At 44.7% G+C, this 14,908-nt stretch overlaps 1 protein-coding gene across 1 annotated transcript; it reads right to left on the bottom strand.

Moving 5' to 3' along the window:
• Positions 1-5,869: 5,869 nt before the first annotated feature.
• LOC135236883 (G-protein coupled receptor family C group 6 member A-like) lies at positions 5,870-13,264 on the bottom strand. The gene is made up of 8 exons (XM_064303476.1): positions 12,903-13,264; positions 11,645-11,780; positions 11,237-11,543; positions 10,229-11,029; positions 9,750-9,959; positions 8,927-9,044; positions 7,196-7,494; positions 5,870-6,720 (listed from the first exon to the last, which is right to left on the bottom strand). Exons 1-8 carry the CDS (start codon positions 13,003-13,005, stop codon positions 6,079-6,081), a joined length of 2,616 nt encoding a protein of 871 aa, XP_064159546.1. The 5' UTR covers positions 13,006-13,264; the 3' UTR covers positions 5,870-6,078.
• Positions 13,265-14,908: the final 1,644 nt, after the last annotated feature.

Below are 14,908 nucleotides of genomic sequence, written 5' to 3'. Positions count from 1 at the left end.
CACATGCACACACAAACACACACACGCACATGAACACACACACACACACACACAGACATACACACACACGCACATGAACACACACACACACACACACACACATACACACACACGCACATGCACACACACACTCGCACACACACACACATACACACACACACGCACATGAACACACACACAATGCACATGCACACACACACACACACACACACACACACACACACATACACACACACGCACATGAACACACACACATGCACACACAAACACACACACACACACACACAAACACTGCAATACTGCATTTCGTAACCATTGAACTGAAGTTTGACGGGAAGGTTTGCATGGGTTTATATATAATCAGGCTCAAGGGAGGGAGGGAGTGTAGGGGCTTATCTTTCCCAACGACTGACAAGGTCAGCATGAAGGAGTGTTTTCATTTGTTAAAATACAGGAAATGGGCTGTAGGATTATCTTGCGATTTGAGTCCGCAAGGACAGCTCTCTCGAGGAAAATCCCCCCCCCCCCTTTTTAGCATACGCAAAATCCCCCCCCGATAATACACCATTATCGGTTTATTCGCCATTATTTGTTTAAACACCATTGTCAATTTATACAGTAAATGTAGGCAAATTAGGAAAGTTTGTCTGCATTTGCATATGTGTGGGTGTGTGTGTGTGTGTGTGTGTGTGTCTGTGCACACTGATATGTGTGTATGTCCGTTTGTGTGCATGTGCAAATGAGCATGTGGAATCCGAGTGTGTGTGGCACTTAGATGTGTGCGCATGTATATGTACTGTATGTGTGTGAATGTACCTTTACATGTGTGCATGTGTGCGTGAGCACAAGAACTAAACTGAACAGAGCTAGTGATGGACAAAGCTACAATCATACAAGTTCCACTGAATTGCACGCCTTCAGACCTGTGTTTGCTTCCACTTCCCTGCTGAACTTACATCTTAAACATCTTAAATTGACACTTCTTGCGGGTTTTAGTTAGTTGACCATCTTAACTACCTGTTCACCAGCTTATAGTCAACTAGTCTACCAGTTTAGCCACCAGTTTACTCTACCAGTTTAACCAGCTTTGTCTAGCCACAGACTATTTTATAGTCTCAGTTTGTTTTAGCTGGACTTTTCAGTAGGTTTGTGACTAATTGTGCTCACAACCATTGGTGGCCCTTTATTCAGTCTTTTTTTAAATCGAATTGCCAAGATTTCTGGTATACCATCTGTGCCAAAATTCATTTGTGCGCATATTAATTGTCCCCAGTAATGATCAAACACAAAGATCTTTGCTGTAGCAGTCTTACATTTCGAAGTATAATGGGTGTGTTTATTCATTTGGGATCCAGACTAACTCCGTTCTATTTGCAATCTGTCAGATATCAGGTTTGTGGATTTACGTGCACGGAGACGGAGCGCTTTGTTTGCCTTTCCGATCAACAGCGCGCCTGTTTTTAAGCCCGTCTCCGGTGACTGTAAGAAAATAACTCTTAATAACTCCGCTACCGTGAACCTGGCAACCGGATGTCACATCTGTCGCCACTGCTAACACAATACTGTACATCAATGGTTCCCTCCTCACCCCCAAATGGAGAAATACGGCGCTGTTGTGCGCGCGTGCGCGAGCACTACATTCAAATTAAGTCCGTTCGCATTTCAGTTGCTCCTGGCTGTTTGATCACTTCTGCCGTTTCTCCTGGAATGATGGAATGTGCTCGCCTGAAGGCTGCAGGCAGGGTTGCAGACAGGGATCTGCGGCCCCATGAAAGGATCTCATATTGGGACACACAACCCCAGGCCTCTCCATCGCAATTACAGCACCCGCACCATATTTTCAGGGCCCCCGTCAGTATTTGCCCTCGCAATTGTGTCCAACTCGGCGCCACTGGCTGTTCGTTTAGCGAATGAATGATCAGTTCTGATGGATTGTGCATAACTGCTTGTACAGCTCGTTATTTAAGATAGTATTATGTAGCACCTAGGCTACAACTTCTGGAGCGGGATCACGGCGATTAAATCTGGTCCATCAGTCTGCCTGCGGTCTCATGGCGTTTGATTTATGGGAATCATAAGCGGAAGAACTCCACGAGAAGTCACAATCGCCAGGTCACGAGCAATAAGAGAGATTTAATGGAGTCGCTTAAAGCCGATCGTGAGCATGCTTCGCGATCTAAACAAACTGCACGCAATATTGTGGGCTACTGGTGTGTTTAAAATTGGTTTGTGCTGAGAGGACATTTATGATTCAAGATAACAATTTGCTCCACAATACGGCGAGATTAATTTACGCGAGTTTCGGCTGCTTCACTTGACGGTAACCTACACCTCTCGTGCTGGAGAAAAATGAATCACGCACGGATCCAGGTGTAAATCCTGAAAAGTTGGATTAGGTATGTTACCACAGTTTTGCCACTCACGCCGGGGACGGGATGATTGTTTGTTTCTCGTGTAGCACTCGTTCCAGCGTTGTTTTTGGGTAATTGCCCGCCACCAATTAAGCGCTGCATGGGATTCCACCGGACTCTACCTTAAATCCTGCAGAATTGAATTAAACCTGGCGTGCATACAGCAACAGTGCTGATTCCACCAGTCATTAAAAAATAAAATAAAATAAATAAATCGGAATAGCTTTTAGCATTTTTGGGATTCAGTTCCAAGCCACATCACGAGTGCAGCTGGCTCTGGTAAATCTTATTGTGCTTATTCGTTTGTACTTCCTTACCGGTTTCTCTTTTTTTTTTTTTTTTTTGTTTGGAATTCCCGAGGGCAGCCACAATACCGTATGCAGTGCCACCCGTAAATATTTGGACAGTGGCATAATTTTTGTTGGGTTGGCTCCGTACTCCAGCATATTAGATTTATAATGAAATCGGTTTTTTTGAGGTTGAATGAGACGCTTCGTGATTTGCGAGGCGTGTGGGAACATCTTACCTGCTCCGATCCATCCAAATTCCTCGGACTCATTGAACAACACGCCCATCGCCTTGCACCAGGACAATGGCAGCAGTGTAGTATAACGGCTAAGGTGTTGGTCTTGTAACCTGAAGGTCGTCGGTTCGATTCCCCGGTAAGACACAGCCGTTGTACCCTTGAGCAAGGTACTTAACCTGCATTGCTCCAGTATATATCTAATAGGATACAATGACCCCAAACACTGCCAAAACTGTGGAATGTTCTTCATTGACTCATTGGCTGAGTCAATCACTTGACTTGAATCCAACTGAACGTGCTTTTCACTTGCTGAAGACAAGACTGAAGGCAAAAATCCCCTGAAACGAACAGGAACTGAAGATGGCTGTGGTACGGGCCTGGCAGAGCATCCGCAGGGAATATATTCAGCATCTGGCGATGTCTGTGTGTCACGGACATCAGGAAGTCATTCAATACAAATGATTTACAACCGTGTAATAAGTATGACAACCATATTTAAGATTACGTTAATTGTCCAATCACTTTTGGTCCCCTACAATTGGGCTGTAATTCATACATATATCACTGGATATGGATGTAAATACCCTTAAAGCTGGTGGCCTGCACTTTGACCTTATATTCATTGTTTCAGTGCTAAAGCAACAAAAAATTGTGTCACTGTCCAAATACTTAGAGACTGCACTGTAATATATTTTTGTATGCTTTTGTAAAACAGGTATCAGTGGTTGACTGCTGATAATTCAAGATCTGGGCATCTCCCACACCAGGGCAGGCTACAGCCAAAAGCTTTCAAACCAGATACTTACTATACCTTTAAATTCGTTTCTCTGTTTGCTACATTTTCTTCAACAAAAGGTGTTTTAATGCATACTTCAGAAGCATAAATAAGACAGAGATGGACTGTAATTGTTGCTAGGAAACCCAAATGGGCAGGTATAAAGGAAGTTTTATTGTCTTGTGTGCGTGCGTGCGTGTGTGTGTGTTTGTGTGTGCGTGCGTGTGTGTGCGTGTGTAGGGGAATGGGGCACTGAATTAGATCAGACCAAAAAAAATGCTTTGACTTCAATGGGCAGTGACTCAGCCTTCAGACAGAGTTCTTGTTACCACGGACCTTTTATATGCCCAGAGATGCTATTTTAGGTTCAGGCTAGTGTACGAAACAGAGAGTTAAGGAGGAAGATGGTGAATGTGCTTTTTTCTTGTGAAAGAAACTGTTTGCTCGGACAATCATATTGTATTTAGGAAAAAGCACACTGTGTCAAATTAAGTGGCGGCAGCCTCTTTGTGGCTCTGGGGATTTTCAGCTGTGGGTACAGGTTGCTGGGGAAACGGATACTGCTGATGAACTGTAGAGGAAAATAAGTGAAATTAATAAAAAATGCTATTTTTACACAAATTATGTACTTCCTGGGCAGTCTGGTGAAGTGTGGAACTTGTGTGCTCCAAATATGTGTTTGCTGACAAACCTAGGGGCGGCAGTGTAGCATAATGGGCAAGGAGCTGGACTTGTAGCCTCGCCGGTTAAACTCCCAGCTAGGTTTGACACTGCCGTTGTGCCCTTGAGCAAGGTACTTAACCTGCACTGATTCAGTGTATATCCAGCTGAATAAATGGATGCAATGTAAATGCTATGTGAAAAGTTGTGTAAGTCGCTCTGGATAAGAGCGTCTGCTAAATGCCTGCAATGCAATGGAATGTCCTCTTCTGCCTAGCAGCATCCCACATGGTTCTAGAGTGCCATCTTCTGGTAGAAAAGGATACTACATTGCAATTGGCAGCGAAGAAAAACTGGCGGTACAAAAATATCTTCTGGGATGTTAAAATAAGTACACATCTACATTAATGTGAATATTTCAACGCCTGTGGAATTGTATGAGGTGAAAATCGCCATAGCAGAATTGATTGACTCATTGATGGCTGCATTCGAATGGACATTGTGGACGTGGCAATGAATGAAGGCTAGTGGCAATGGTTCTGGCAGGAGAAACACAAGGCACTTTGAATGACTGCATAATTGATATAAATTATAGCTTTTACATTTTGGTTGTATCCAGCAGAGCGTGTGTGAATGTTTTCCTTCAATTATATGATGTGAATTGGTGTTGAAAATAGGTGAACTGTTGAGTCTAAAGTTTTTTGTTTTTTAATTATATCCGCAGTTCAAAGCTCTATTAAAGCTCTTTTTGAATTATGAAACATACATTAATGGAAGTGGCTGAAAGAAGGTGGCAGTTAGAGGTTTGTGAAATGAGTGGACCTTTCCAACATAAAAATGGTTTATCCATGTCATGACATGGAAACTGCTCCTGTTAATAGTTTTTCTGGGATATTGTGTAAGGACTGTGCCGTGCTTCATTTAAAGACTCTATGCTATCCCTTATTTAACTGCCTTTATAGTTTTCATCAAGCCATTGTCATGAAGAACAGGTTATGGTGCCCTGAAATGGACGTGGGGCTATGTATAAAAATGTAATGTTGTGCTGTAATTTCTCCCATGGAAGACAAAATGTATGAAACTACCTTTTAATAAAAGCTGTGAATCTGCACTTTAACCACATGTGAATTTTTTGATTGCAAAGCTAACACTGTGGGGTACAGAGCAAAATCAAGAAAAATATGTCTTTGTCCCTAACCTCATGGAGCCCTCTGTACATGTTTCTAAATGATCAAATTCCTTTCTGGAGTAAGATGTTGATTTATAGCCTGAGAACTGGAGGTCTGACTTTGTATTAATGTCCACTACAAATTCACTTGTGATTGGCGACCCACTAGATAGCTGCACTGCTGATTGGTCCAAATGTAAAATTCCATGTGAGTGACCACTTACAATTCCTCCTGTAGGGGGCAGTATAAGAACTTTATTGCTTTCAAGATTTAAAATTTAAAAAATACAAAATGTACAGTATACAACAGGTTTGATACAGTATCTGTTTTATTTTGTACTTCATGTATAATTATTTAAAGAGAATAATGAGATATATAAATAGAGAAAAAAAAAACTTAACTGAATAAAAGACTCATTATATTAGTATTAATTTATCATTCTTTTTGTGTAATATAACTATCAAACATCGCAGCTGGTTTCTAAGTAATAAAAAAATAAATAAATAAAAGGAGAGCGAAGCGATCGCATTCGGTTCCCTACTTGCTCGTGGTCACGGGCGACACGCCCTTGTTCTCGTAGTGCTTCCGGATGTGCTCCAGGATGACCCTCTCGTCGTTCAGCTCCCTCCTGAGCAGCATGACGTAGCACTTCGGGCAGAAGTGGCAGACCAGGAGGCTGTAGCTGGACACCAGCATGGCGGAGGCCTCCACCGCCTGCACGTAGGCCCCCGTCGTGCTGAGGTAGATGGGGATGAAGAGCATCCACGCCACCAGGTAGACCAGCATGCCGACGGCGACGAAGCTGGAGTTCCTGTACAGGTCGGGCAGCCGCCGGCCCTGGAAGGCGAACAGGAAGCAGACCACGGCCAGGAAGGCGATGTAGCCCAGCGTGGCGGCGAACATGGCGACGCTGCCGTTGTGGCAGCGGACCAGGACGCCGTCGTCGCCGTCGGGGGAGTTCTCCCGCTGGCAGTGGGGCGGGTCCAAAGCCAGCCACACGGCGCACAGCGTCACCTGGACGGACATGCAGCCCGTCACTATGGCGACGGGGTTGTTGAACCTCCTCAGCCGGCCGTGGGCCTTGGTGTCGAAGGCGAAGCCCACGCAGATCTGGAAGAGGTTGGCCAGGACGCAGGAGACGCAGAGGGAGAAGCTGAGGACGAAGAGCGGCAGCCGAGCCTACGAAGCCAATCAGAATGCAACTCGTGTGAAAAGGGGTGGTTTTCGATCCTGGATGCTGATTGGCTGAGACCGCGTTCTACAGTGAGTGTAAATCCGGTGTGTCCAATCTTATCCATTGGGCGCAGGTTTCTGCTTTGTTTTTGGACACCTGGTTCTATTTATGGGTGTCTTGATTGAAGACGGTGCTTAGCTGATCAGTTGAATTAGGTGCTGTAGTGCTGGGACAAAGCAAAAACCTGCACCCACACCAGCCCATTTTCAGGTAACATAGGACACCCCTGGGATACAGTAGCAGTTATTCAAACAGCCTGTCTGCACACAGGAGCACCATGTGCATGAACCCGTCCTTACAAATAATATTACAAAATAAGCAATATTGTGTCATCAGCTAACCGTTTCTCTATGTTGTAGACGCTTTATGAAAGCAGTATGGCAGGCCGTGCTGCATCGTGAATGATTGTGGAAGAGCTACCTTGCATTTGAAGTCCAAGGGCTTCCCTATGGATATGGACACGCTTCCGAAGCTGAAGCTGAGGGAGAGGAGGATGAGGAAGCACAAGCCGCCCCCAGCACCCTTGACGATGGGCGTGTTCCGGTGCTTGACGAAGAGGGCGGTCACCAGCAGGGTGAAGACGAACCCCGCCAAGCTGAACGTCTCCAGGACGATGGAGAATCCGTCGGTCCACTCCAGGAATGTCTCTCTCTTCTTCAGACAGCCGTCCCGCTGGGGCGACACGTACTCGTCGTCCTGGCAGGACGCGCACGCCGCTTCTGCGAGTTCAAACGGGGGGAAAAAAAACAAAAAACGCAGGAGCGCGTCGTGGTAACCCCGCGTTCTGCACTCCGTCTTTTCAAACTCCCGGCGAATTGCAGGGCTCACGTGTAAGAATTTTAACTCTTTCAGGTGTGAGGTCACAGATATGCGATTAGCATGTTCTTTACTGGGCATTCTAATGCTGATGTATGGTGTGCTGATGTACTGCTGGTGATGGTGTGTTACTGACTGAGAATTTAAAAAAAAAAAAAACCTACTCTGCAACAAACGCTGAAGATCCACACTAAACATGGCTCAACACTTCTATGAGTCAAAGAGACCAAATTAAACATATCCATTGAGATAGTTCTGCTGAGATTTGACGGGCCCTCCAGGACTGGAGTTAAACCAGCAGACACTGCGGCCCTCCAGGACTGGAGTTAAACCAACAGACGCTGCGGCCCTCCAGGACTGGAGTTAAACCAGAAGACACTGCGGCTCCCCAGGACTGGAGTTAAACCAGCAGACACTGCGGCCCTCCAGGACTGGAGTTAAACCTGCAGACACTGCGGCCCTCCAGGACTGGAGCTAAACTTGCAGACACAGCCCCCCCTCCAGGACTGTAGTTAACCTGCAGACCTGCGGCCCCCAGGACTGGAGTTAAACCTGCAGACACTGTGGCCTCCAGGACTGGAGTTAAACCGCAGACACTGCGGCTCCCCAGGACTGGAGTTAAACCAGCAGACACTGCGGCCCTCCAGGACTGGAGTTAAACCAGCAGACAGTGCGGCCCTCCAGGACTGGAGTTAAACCAGCAGACACTGCGGCCCTCCAGGACTGGAGTTAAACCAGCAGACACTGCGGCCCTCCTGGACTGGAGTTAAACCTGCAGACACTGCGGCCCTCCAGGACTGGAGTTAAACCTGCAGACACTGCGGCCCTCCAGGACTGGAGTTAAACCAGCAGACACCGCGGCCCTCCAGGACTGGAGTTAGACCTGCAGACACTGCGGCCCTCCTGGACTGGAGTTAAACCAACAGACGCTGCGGCCCTCCAGGACTGGAGTTAAACCAGAAGACACTGCGGCTCCCCAGGACTGGAGTTAAACCAGCAGACACTGCGGCCCTCCAGGACTGGAGTTAAACCAGCAGACACTGCGGCCCTCCAGGACTGGAGTTAAACCAGCAGACAGTGCGGCCCTCCAGGACTGGAGTTAAACCAGCAGACACTGCGGCCCTCCAGGACTGGAGTTAAACCAACAGACACCGCGGCTCCCCAGGACTGGAGTTAAACCAGCAGACACTGCGGCCCTCCAGGACTGGAGTTAAACCAGAAGACACCGCGGCTCCCCAGGACTGGACCTAGAGTATCTCATGGTTTAACTCCAGTCTAGAGACTGCCTGCAGTGCTGTAGGTCACTGCACCAGGCAGAAGAGTTATTTTACTTACTTCCCCCTTTTGAATATTGATTGAGCCCACAGGAGCTGCAGGTCTTGCAGCAGGATTGGTTATTAGAGTGCAGCTCATGTCCATAGGGGCAGACTTTGTAACAGTTGGAGGCAGTCACCTAATGTCGAGCAAATTAAAAAGAAAAGAGGAACAGAACAGAGGAACATGTTAGAATATGCTGTTCATGCCAAATATAACTGTATCCAAAATACAATGTGCTTTACTCAGCCAGGCAGGTCAACCCAGTCCACTCAATTCTCATTTGCACTGACTACCTGGGAAATCAGACAGTTCAGGACATGCAAGGGGACAGTACAGGAAATCAAACGTAGGGCAGATTATAAGGTAAAACAGCAGTAGCGAATTAAACGTGCTCAACTCCTGAAGAAGGCTGTTTCCGAAACGTCTGTGCTGATCGTCCTTCACACATTTGCGTAATAAAATATCAGTTTGAGTTTTCTGGGCAGAGTGATCTGCGGTTTTCTCTACAGTGGCCATGTGTGCAGAAAGAAACGTTTCAGTATTAAACCAACCGTGATAGAGTAGAATTTACTCAGATGGACGGGTGGTTTGACTTGTTTTTTTTTTTTTTTTTGGCAAACACTGAACATTTACTGCGTATGTACAAAGCCACTTTTGTCAGGGGATTTAAACAGGGAAGTATATTTATCTACAGCCCAACTCCTTCAAAAAGAAGCCATGGGAACCATGATGTCCACAGTGAGACCTTAATACCTTTAGTGCATCCCTTTCATCCACTTTCATCCCCACCCCCCCCCCCACCCCCCAACACTGACGGATGTCGGGTACCCACTCAGCTCACCGTGACGTTTCCATATTCACTGATTAGGTGCTCAGGCATCACAATGTCACCGGAGGGTGCATATTCTCCCATTTCCTTCAAGGAAATTTTACCATCCGTCGTGTCCCAAACCAGAATATCGTATCCGAGACTGGGGTCTCCGTTCGGATCGAATGCAATGTCAGTAATGTTGTCCACGGTGAAATTAACTTGTTTCACTTCTTCAAGAAGCTGTTGAAAGGAGCCGAGATGGTAAACAATTCATAAATACAATTGCTAATTTTGGCAAGCGATATGCACATAATTGTTTTACATAGTTTAGGTATGCTAGGTCTTGAAATGTGAACATCGGTCAAGTAATGCAAAAAAAAAAAAAAAAAATCATTTTTTTCAAATCACCAAAGTTTTAGCCTAAACACGTAAGCTATTAAATCCGTCAGTCGCTGTTGCCATGGTAAACCTGGAGGGTAAACATACGGACAAAGTGTCGGGTGTCTTACCTCGCGGGCGGAAAACGTTGCGTTCCTCTCGCACTTAACGTAATCGCATTTCAGCAGCCTGTGCAAAGCCTGCGCTATGACATTTACTGCCAGGTAAACGGCGTACGATTCGTCTCGGTCGATGTAGTCCGCAAGACGCCGAACGTTAGCGCCGCATTCGTCGGCGTCGGCGAGCGAACAGTTCCCAGGACGTTGTCCGGTGAGGTTGGTCTCCCGCGAGCAGGTATAGAGATTCAGGTAGTCGCAGAAGAAGCTGTCCTCGCTTGTGGGCTGTGCTGCGAAGTTGCGCACGTGCTCCTCAAACCCCGGGACTGCGTTTCTCTTCGCGATGAACCCGTAGACTTTCCCGATCTTCTGAATGCCTCCCAGGCTGCGAATTTCGCTGGAAGTGGACCAGCTGTCGCTCGCGATCCAGGTCTTGTTGATGATCCCGTGTCCGATGGCCTCTTCCAGGACGACTTTCGCGTTGGACTCCTTGGTGAAAATCACGATGACCTCGGCCGTCGACTCGTCGAGCCTCTTCATGAGCTTCTTCAACAGATCTTGATCCTCTTCGCGAGAAACGACCGTCGGAAGGATTTCCTTGAAGTCTAGACAAGCACTCATGTTATCGATCAAGCTTTCGACGCCGAATTTTCCATATTCATCCTCACTGCCGATGATCCCTACGCTCTCCCAGTTGAGTGTCTTGATCAGCTTTGCCATGGCTTTGGTTTGGTGCTTGTCGCTCGGAACTGTGCGCAGAAAGGAAGGAAACTTGCACTTCCTGCTGAGAAGTTCACTCGTGGAACCATAACTGATCTGAGAACACACGTAAATTCAACCGATAGTTCATTATCTGGGATTTTTTGATATTTCAAAATTTGCTGATGTTTCCGAGTGGCCCGGATAGTTTTTAAAACTGCGACAGTTAATTATATACTAGGCCATTAACACAGAAACAAAACAAACTGTAAGACAATAATTATAACAGCGATGAAAGAAAGAGCTCAAGTAGAGAATCGTTACCTGCGGGATAAGGGGCAGGGCGAGTAGGCGAGCGACGGCTATAGAAATTTCGGAATGTCGTTCCCCAACCACTGCCTTTACACCCCTCCCGGATGCGGTTCCCTCATTCCTCAGATGCAAGCACTCCTCCGTGGGATTGACTCTGTCCTCCATCAGCCTCAACGCGGCCTTTATCGCCATGGTAACATTTCCGCAGGTGTCGTACATTTCATACCCCAGCGTCAGGTTGGGCAACATCGGAGACTTGTTGATCAGTCCAATAGAGTATATCATCACGTGGGCTTGGAGAAACGCACCCACGTCAAAGCTAAACAAACAAAAATAAGCACGACTTTACTTATGGCCGCTGCTGACAGCCGTTTGGAAACGCACAAAAACGTTTGCTCGGTATTTTTTACGAAGACTTACCCATCGCATCTCTGAGAAGTGTCATTGGTCACCGATCTAGCTCGTTCGTGCACTGGAAAAAGCCCACCGACAATGACGTCACCGGTCCTGCAAACTCCACGAGGACCGCCCGGCACAGAACAGGGGCGTTCAGTCGCTACGCGGGGCAGATGAATGATCAACAGGAGTAAAAAAGACTGCATGTTTGTTTTTCGTTTCAACGCAGAGGTTGGCCGACAACTTCTTCATGAGCCCAGTTATAACTCACAAGCTTACCTGTGTCTACCGACAGGGAAGTTATTATTAACTTATTTGCATAGCCTACCCTGAGAGTGAAACGTAAAACGTTGCATTTCCATCGACAGCGTTGCCAAGTATTTTAAGGAACAGCAGCACAATGTTTGTTTACACAATGTTTATTTACAAAAAAACATTAATTAATTACACAGGACAATAATAGTTTCCTTGTTATTATCTTTGTATTCTTATTGATACTACTGTTGATTGAGATTGACACGCAAGTAAGGAATTAATTTCTCGCCATTTTAGAAGCAGGCCCTCAAATAAGGTTCATTTTGAACTGTTATATATAAGGTACAGATATGGTTTTATTTTATTTTATCAAAGTTGTTGGACCAGAATTACAAAATGCTTCCCAAAACACAGTTACAATGTGATAAAAATATGACAAGAATGTTATTTTTGTCAGTTCCCCATTTTATTTCACTTCTTAAGACATATTTTTATAATAAAGCGTTTATTGGGTGATCTTTTATTTTATGTTATTTTATTATTTTTATTTGTTTTTGTGTTTTGTATTGACTATTGTGAAGCACTTCGTTGCCTGTATTGAAACGTGCTATACAAATAAAGCTATTTATTATTATTATTATTATTATTATTATTATTATTATTATTTTCTTGTCAGTGAGAATACAGACATACCGTATGCAATATGTTAGTGATTTTATGGCATTTAATCACCTCTCACCAATCCAAATCCAGGAAAAGCAGTAATTATGACTGATGTTGAAGTTACATAACTGACCCAAGGTAGACAAGGATTGTCGCTAAGATACCAAGGGTAGGAATGTCAGACTCCAGAGTCTTCAGCCTTTTTGGTGTGTACAATTGGAGAAGTCTACGGTCAACATGATATTTAAAAAAAAGCGTGATCCGTTTATCAGTGCAGTGAAGCCTGACGGGTTCGGCTGCCAAACAAGGAAATCAGAGCATGTGAACACTTCCTCTCTTCACAGGAGAACAAAAAACCTCTTACAAAAATTTGCCTTCTTTCTCAGAACAGGAGCCGTTCCACATCTGACTATCAAATGGAGAGGTTTGAGACTGCCGTTGTGCGCTGTTTGGTGCTGTCGGTGCATTATGCAACTGCTGACGCACTCTCAGCGTTGCACGAATATGAAAAAATAAAACAAAATGCACAGCCCCACCACCCAACAGCGTTAACTGCAGGGTAAATTCAAATTTAGATTGAAAAAAAAAATAGCGATTGATTTTTTTCCATTTTTTTTTTCAATGTTATTTTACATATAATTAGAGCCAGAAATTTGTCTTCCCTTGTTTTCACGCATGTTGCTTCAGTCCTACGCCAGCTATAGGTTGCGATAGCTTCTTTGTCATGCTACTTTTCCCATACAATTTTCCCATCTGCACCACCTCAATCATCTAAGTTGATAAAGTAATTGACACTAATTAAGCACAGGTGATGATTGATGTCGATGTTTTTTTTTTTTTTTTTAAAATATTTATTTAACCAGGTTAGTCTCATTGAGATTAGAAATCTCTTTTTCAAGAGAGACCTGGCCAAGAAAACAGCAGTCGATTAAAGGCACAACAAAATTTCAACATTTAAATATATTATAAAAGCAGTCAAACAGCAATGTTTAAAGTTTCACAATCTGGTTAACATGAGTACTCTGTAGTGCAACTAAGGGTCAGAACAATTACAAGTTTCACTGCAAATTAACTTCTTTCTGGAGCTCATTCCACGCAGAAGGAGCTGAGAACTGGAATGCTTTTTTGCCAGCCTCAGTACGAGCCTTTGGCACAGACAATAAGCGACACTCACATGTTAAGTTCAGTTCACTTACTAACGTGGACATTTTGGAGTATTTTCAAATGTTGTAGCCTTCAGGCAGGGGCATGTTAGTTTTTGTTAGAAGCAGTGGGGGGAAAAAACAAGAGCAGATATGTAACATTTGACTTGCACAAAAAAAGTTAAATAAAAAATAAACCATATTAGTAATGAGAAAATAGTTTGCAGCTGAGATATATTAATACAAAAAAATCTAGGTGAAATAAAAGTGATGAATGTCATGTACACAGTTCAAATCAAATCTCAGTGGTTATATTTTGTGGCCAGTGGTTTAACAGACTCCTCTCTCATTGAATCACATTGCTTGGTGAAAATTTGTCCATGGGAAGACCCAAATCTCGTGCGTGAGGTAGAGGTAGAGGAATTTCGGCACTGTTTTTTTGTGCAAACAATTTGTAGTTGCCCAGCACAAGCCTACAGTTTTTAATCAAATAAATAAATTTGTGAGCTGGTTGATAGAACCATCATTTTTGAGTTGAAAGGAAGATGCCCAATGTGCCTCTAGCCAGCTACTTTAGATAAAAGAGGACTGAATAGATGCTCAACAGCCAGGACAGTCAAACTATGAAAGAGGACTCCTTACCTGGACAATTTTACAGGGACTGGCCTGAAATCAGATATGCTGGAGCACATTGGAGCACAAAGAAAAAGACACTGTCTAATGAATAGGGGAGACTAGACTGATGAAAATGGATAATTCTTTTCTTTTTTTTTCCTTCAATTTATTTAACATTTATTTAACCGGGACAGTCCCATTTGAGATTGACATTTCATTTGCAAGTGAGCCCAGGGCCTTGTTTCACAAAATAGGATTATTACTAGAGTTAGCTGGATAACTGCGCTGAGTAAAACCCGGGACCCTCCCCAAATAAACCCTCCTTATTTAATTGCACTTCGTTTCTGTGTTTTGGTTCTTCAACTTGTGACGTGGAAACCCCACAGCCCTAGTTCTTCCACAATATTCATTTGTAAACTGTTCAGTTCTGTTGCAGGTTTCATAGATTCTGACGTTGCATCTTTCACACCACCGGATGATGCCAACGGAAGCTCCGCCTCCAAACCCTTATCCCTCGATAATGTCTTCAGCTGCGTCCGCACAATTGTGTTTGGCGTGGTATCCATCCCCACTTCCGCACATCTCAGGTAAAAGCAGAAGCAAGGCCCGCTCT

Source organism: Anguilla rostrata, chromosome 1 (assembly GCF_018555375.3).
Source record: "Anguilla rostrata isolate EN2019 chromosome 1, ASM1855537v3, whole genome shotgun sequence".
NCBI lineage: Eukaryota > Metazoa > Chordata > Actinopteri > Anguilliformes > Anguillidae > Anguilla > Anguilla rostrata.
The sequence above is the reverse complement of the archived record's forward strand: the minus strand, read 5'-3'. Positions and strand labels throughout refer to the sequence as shown.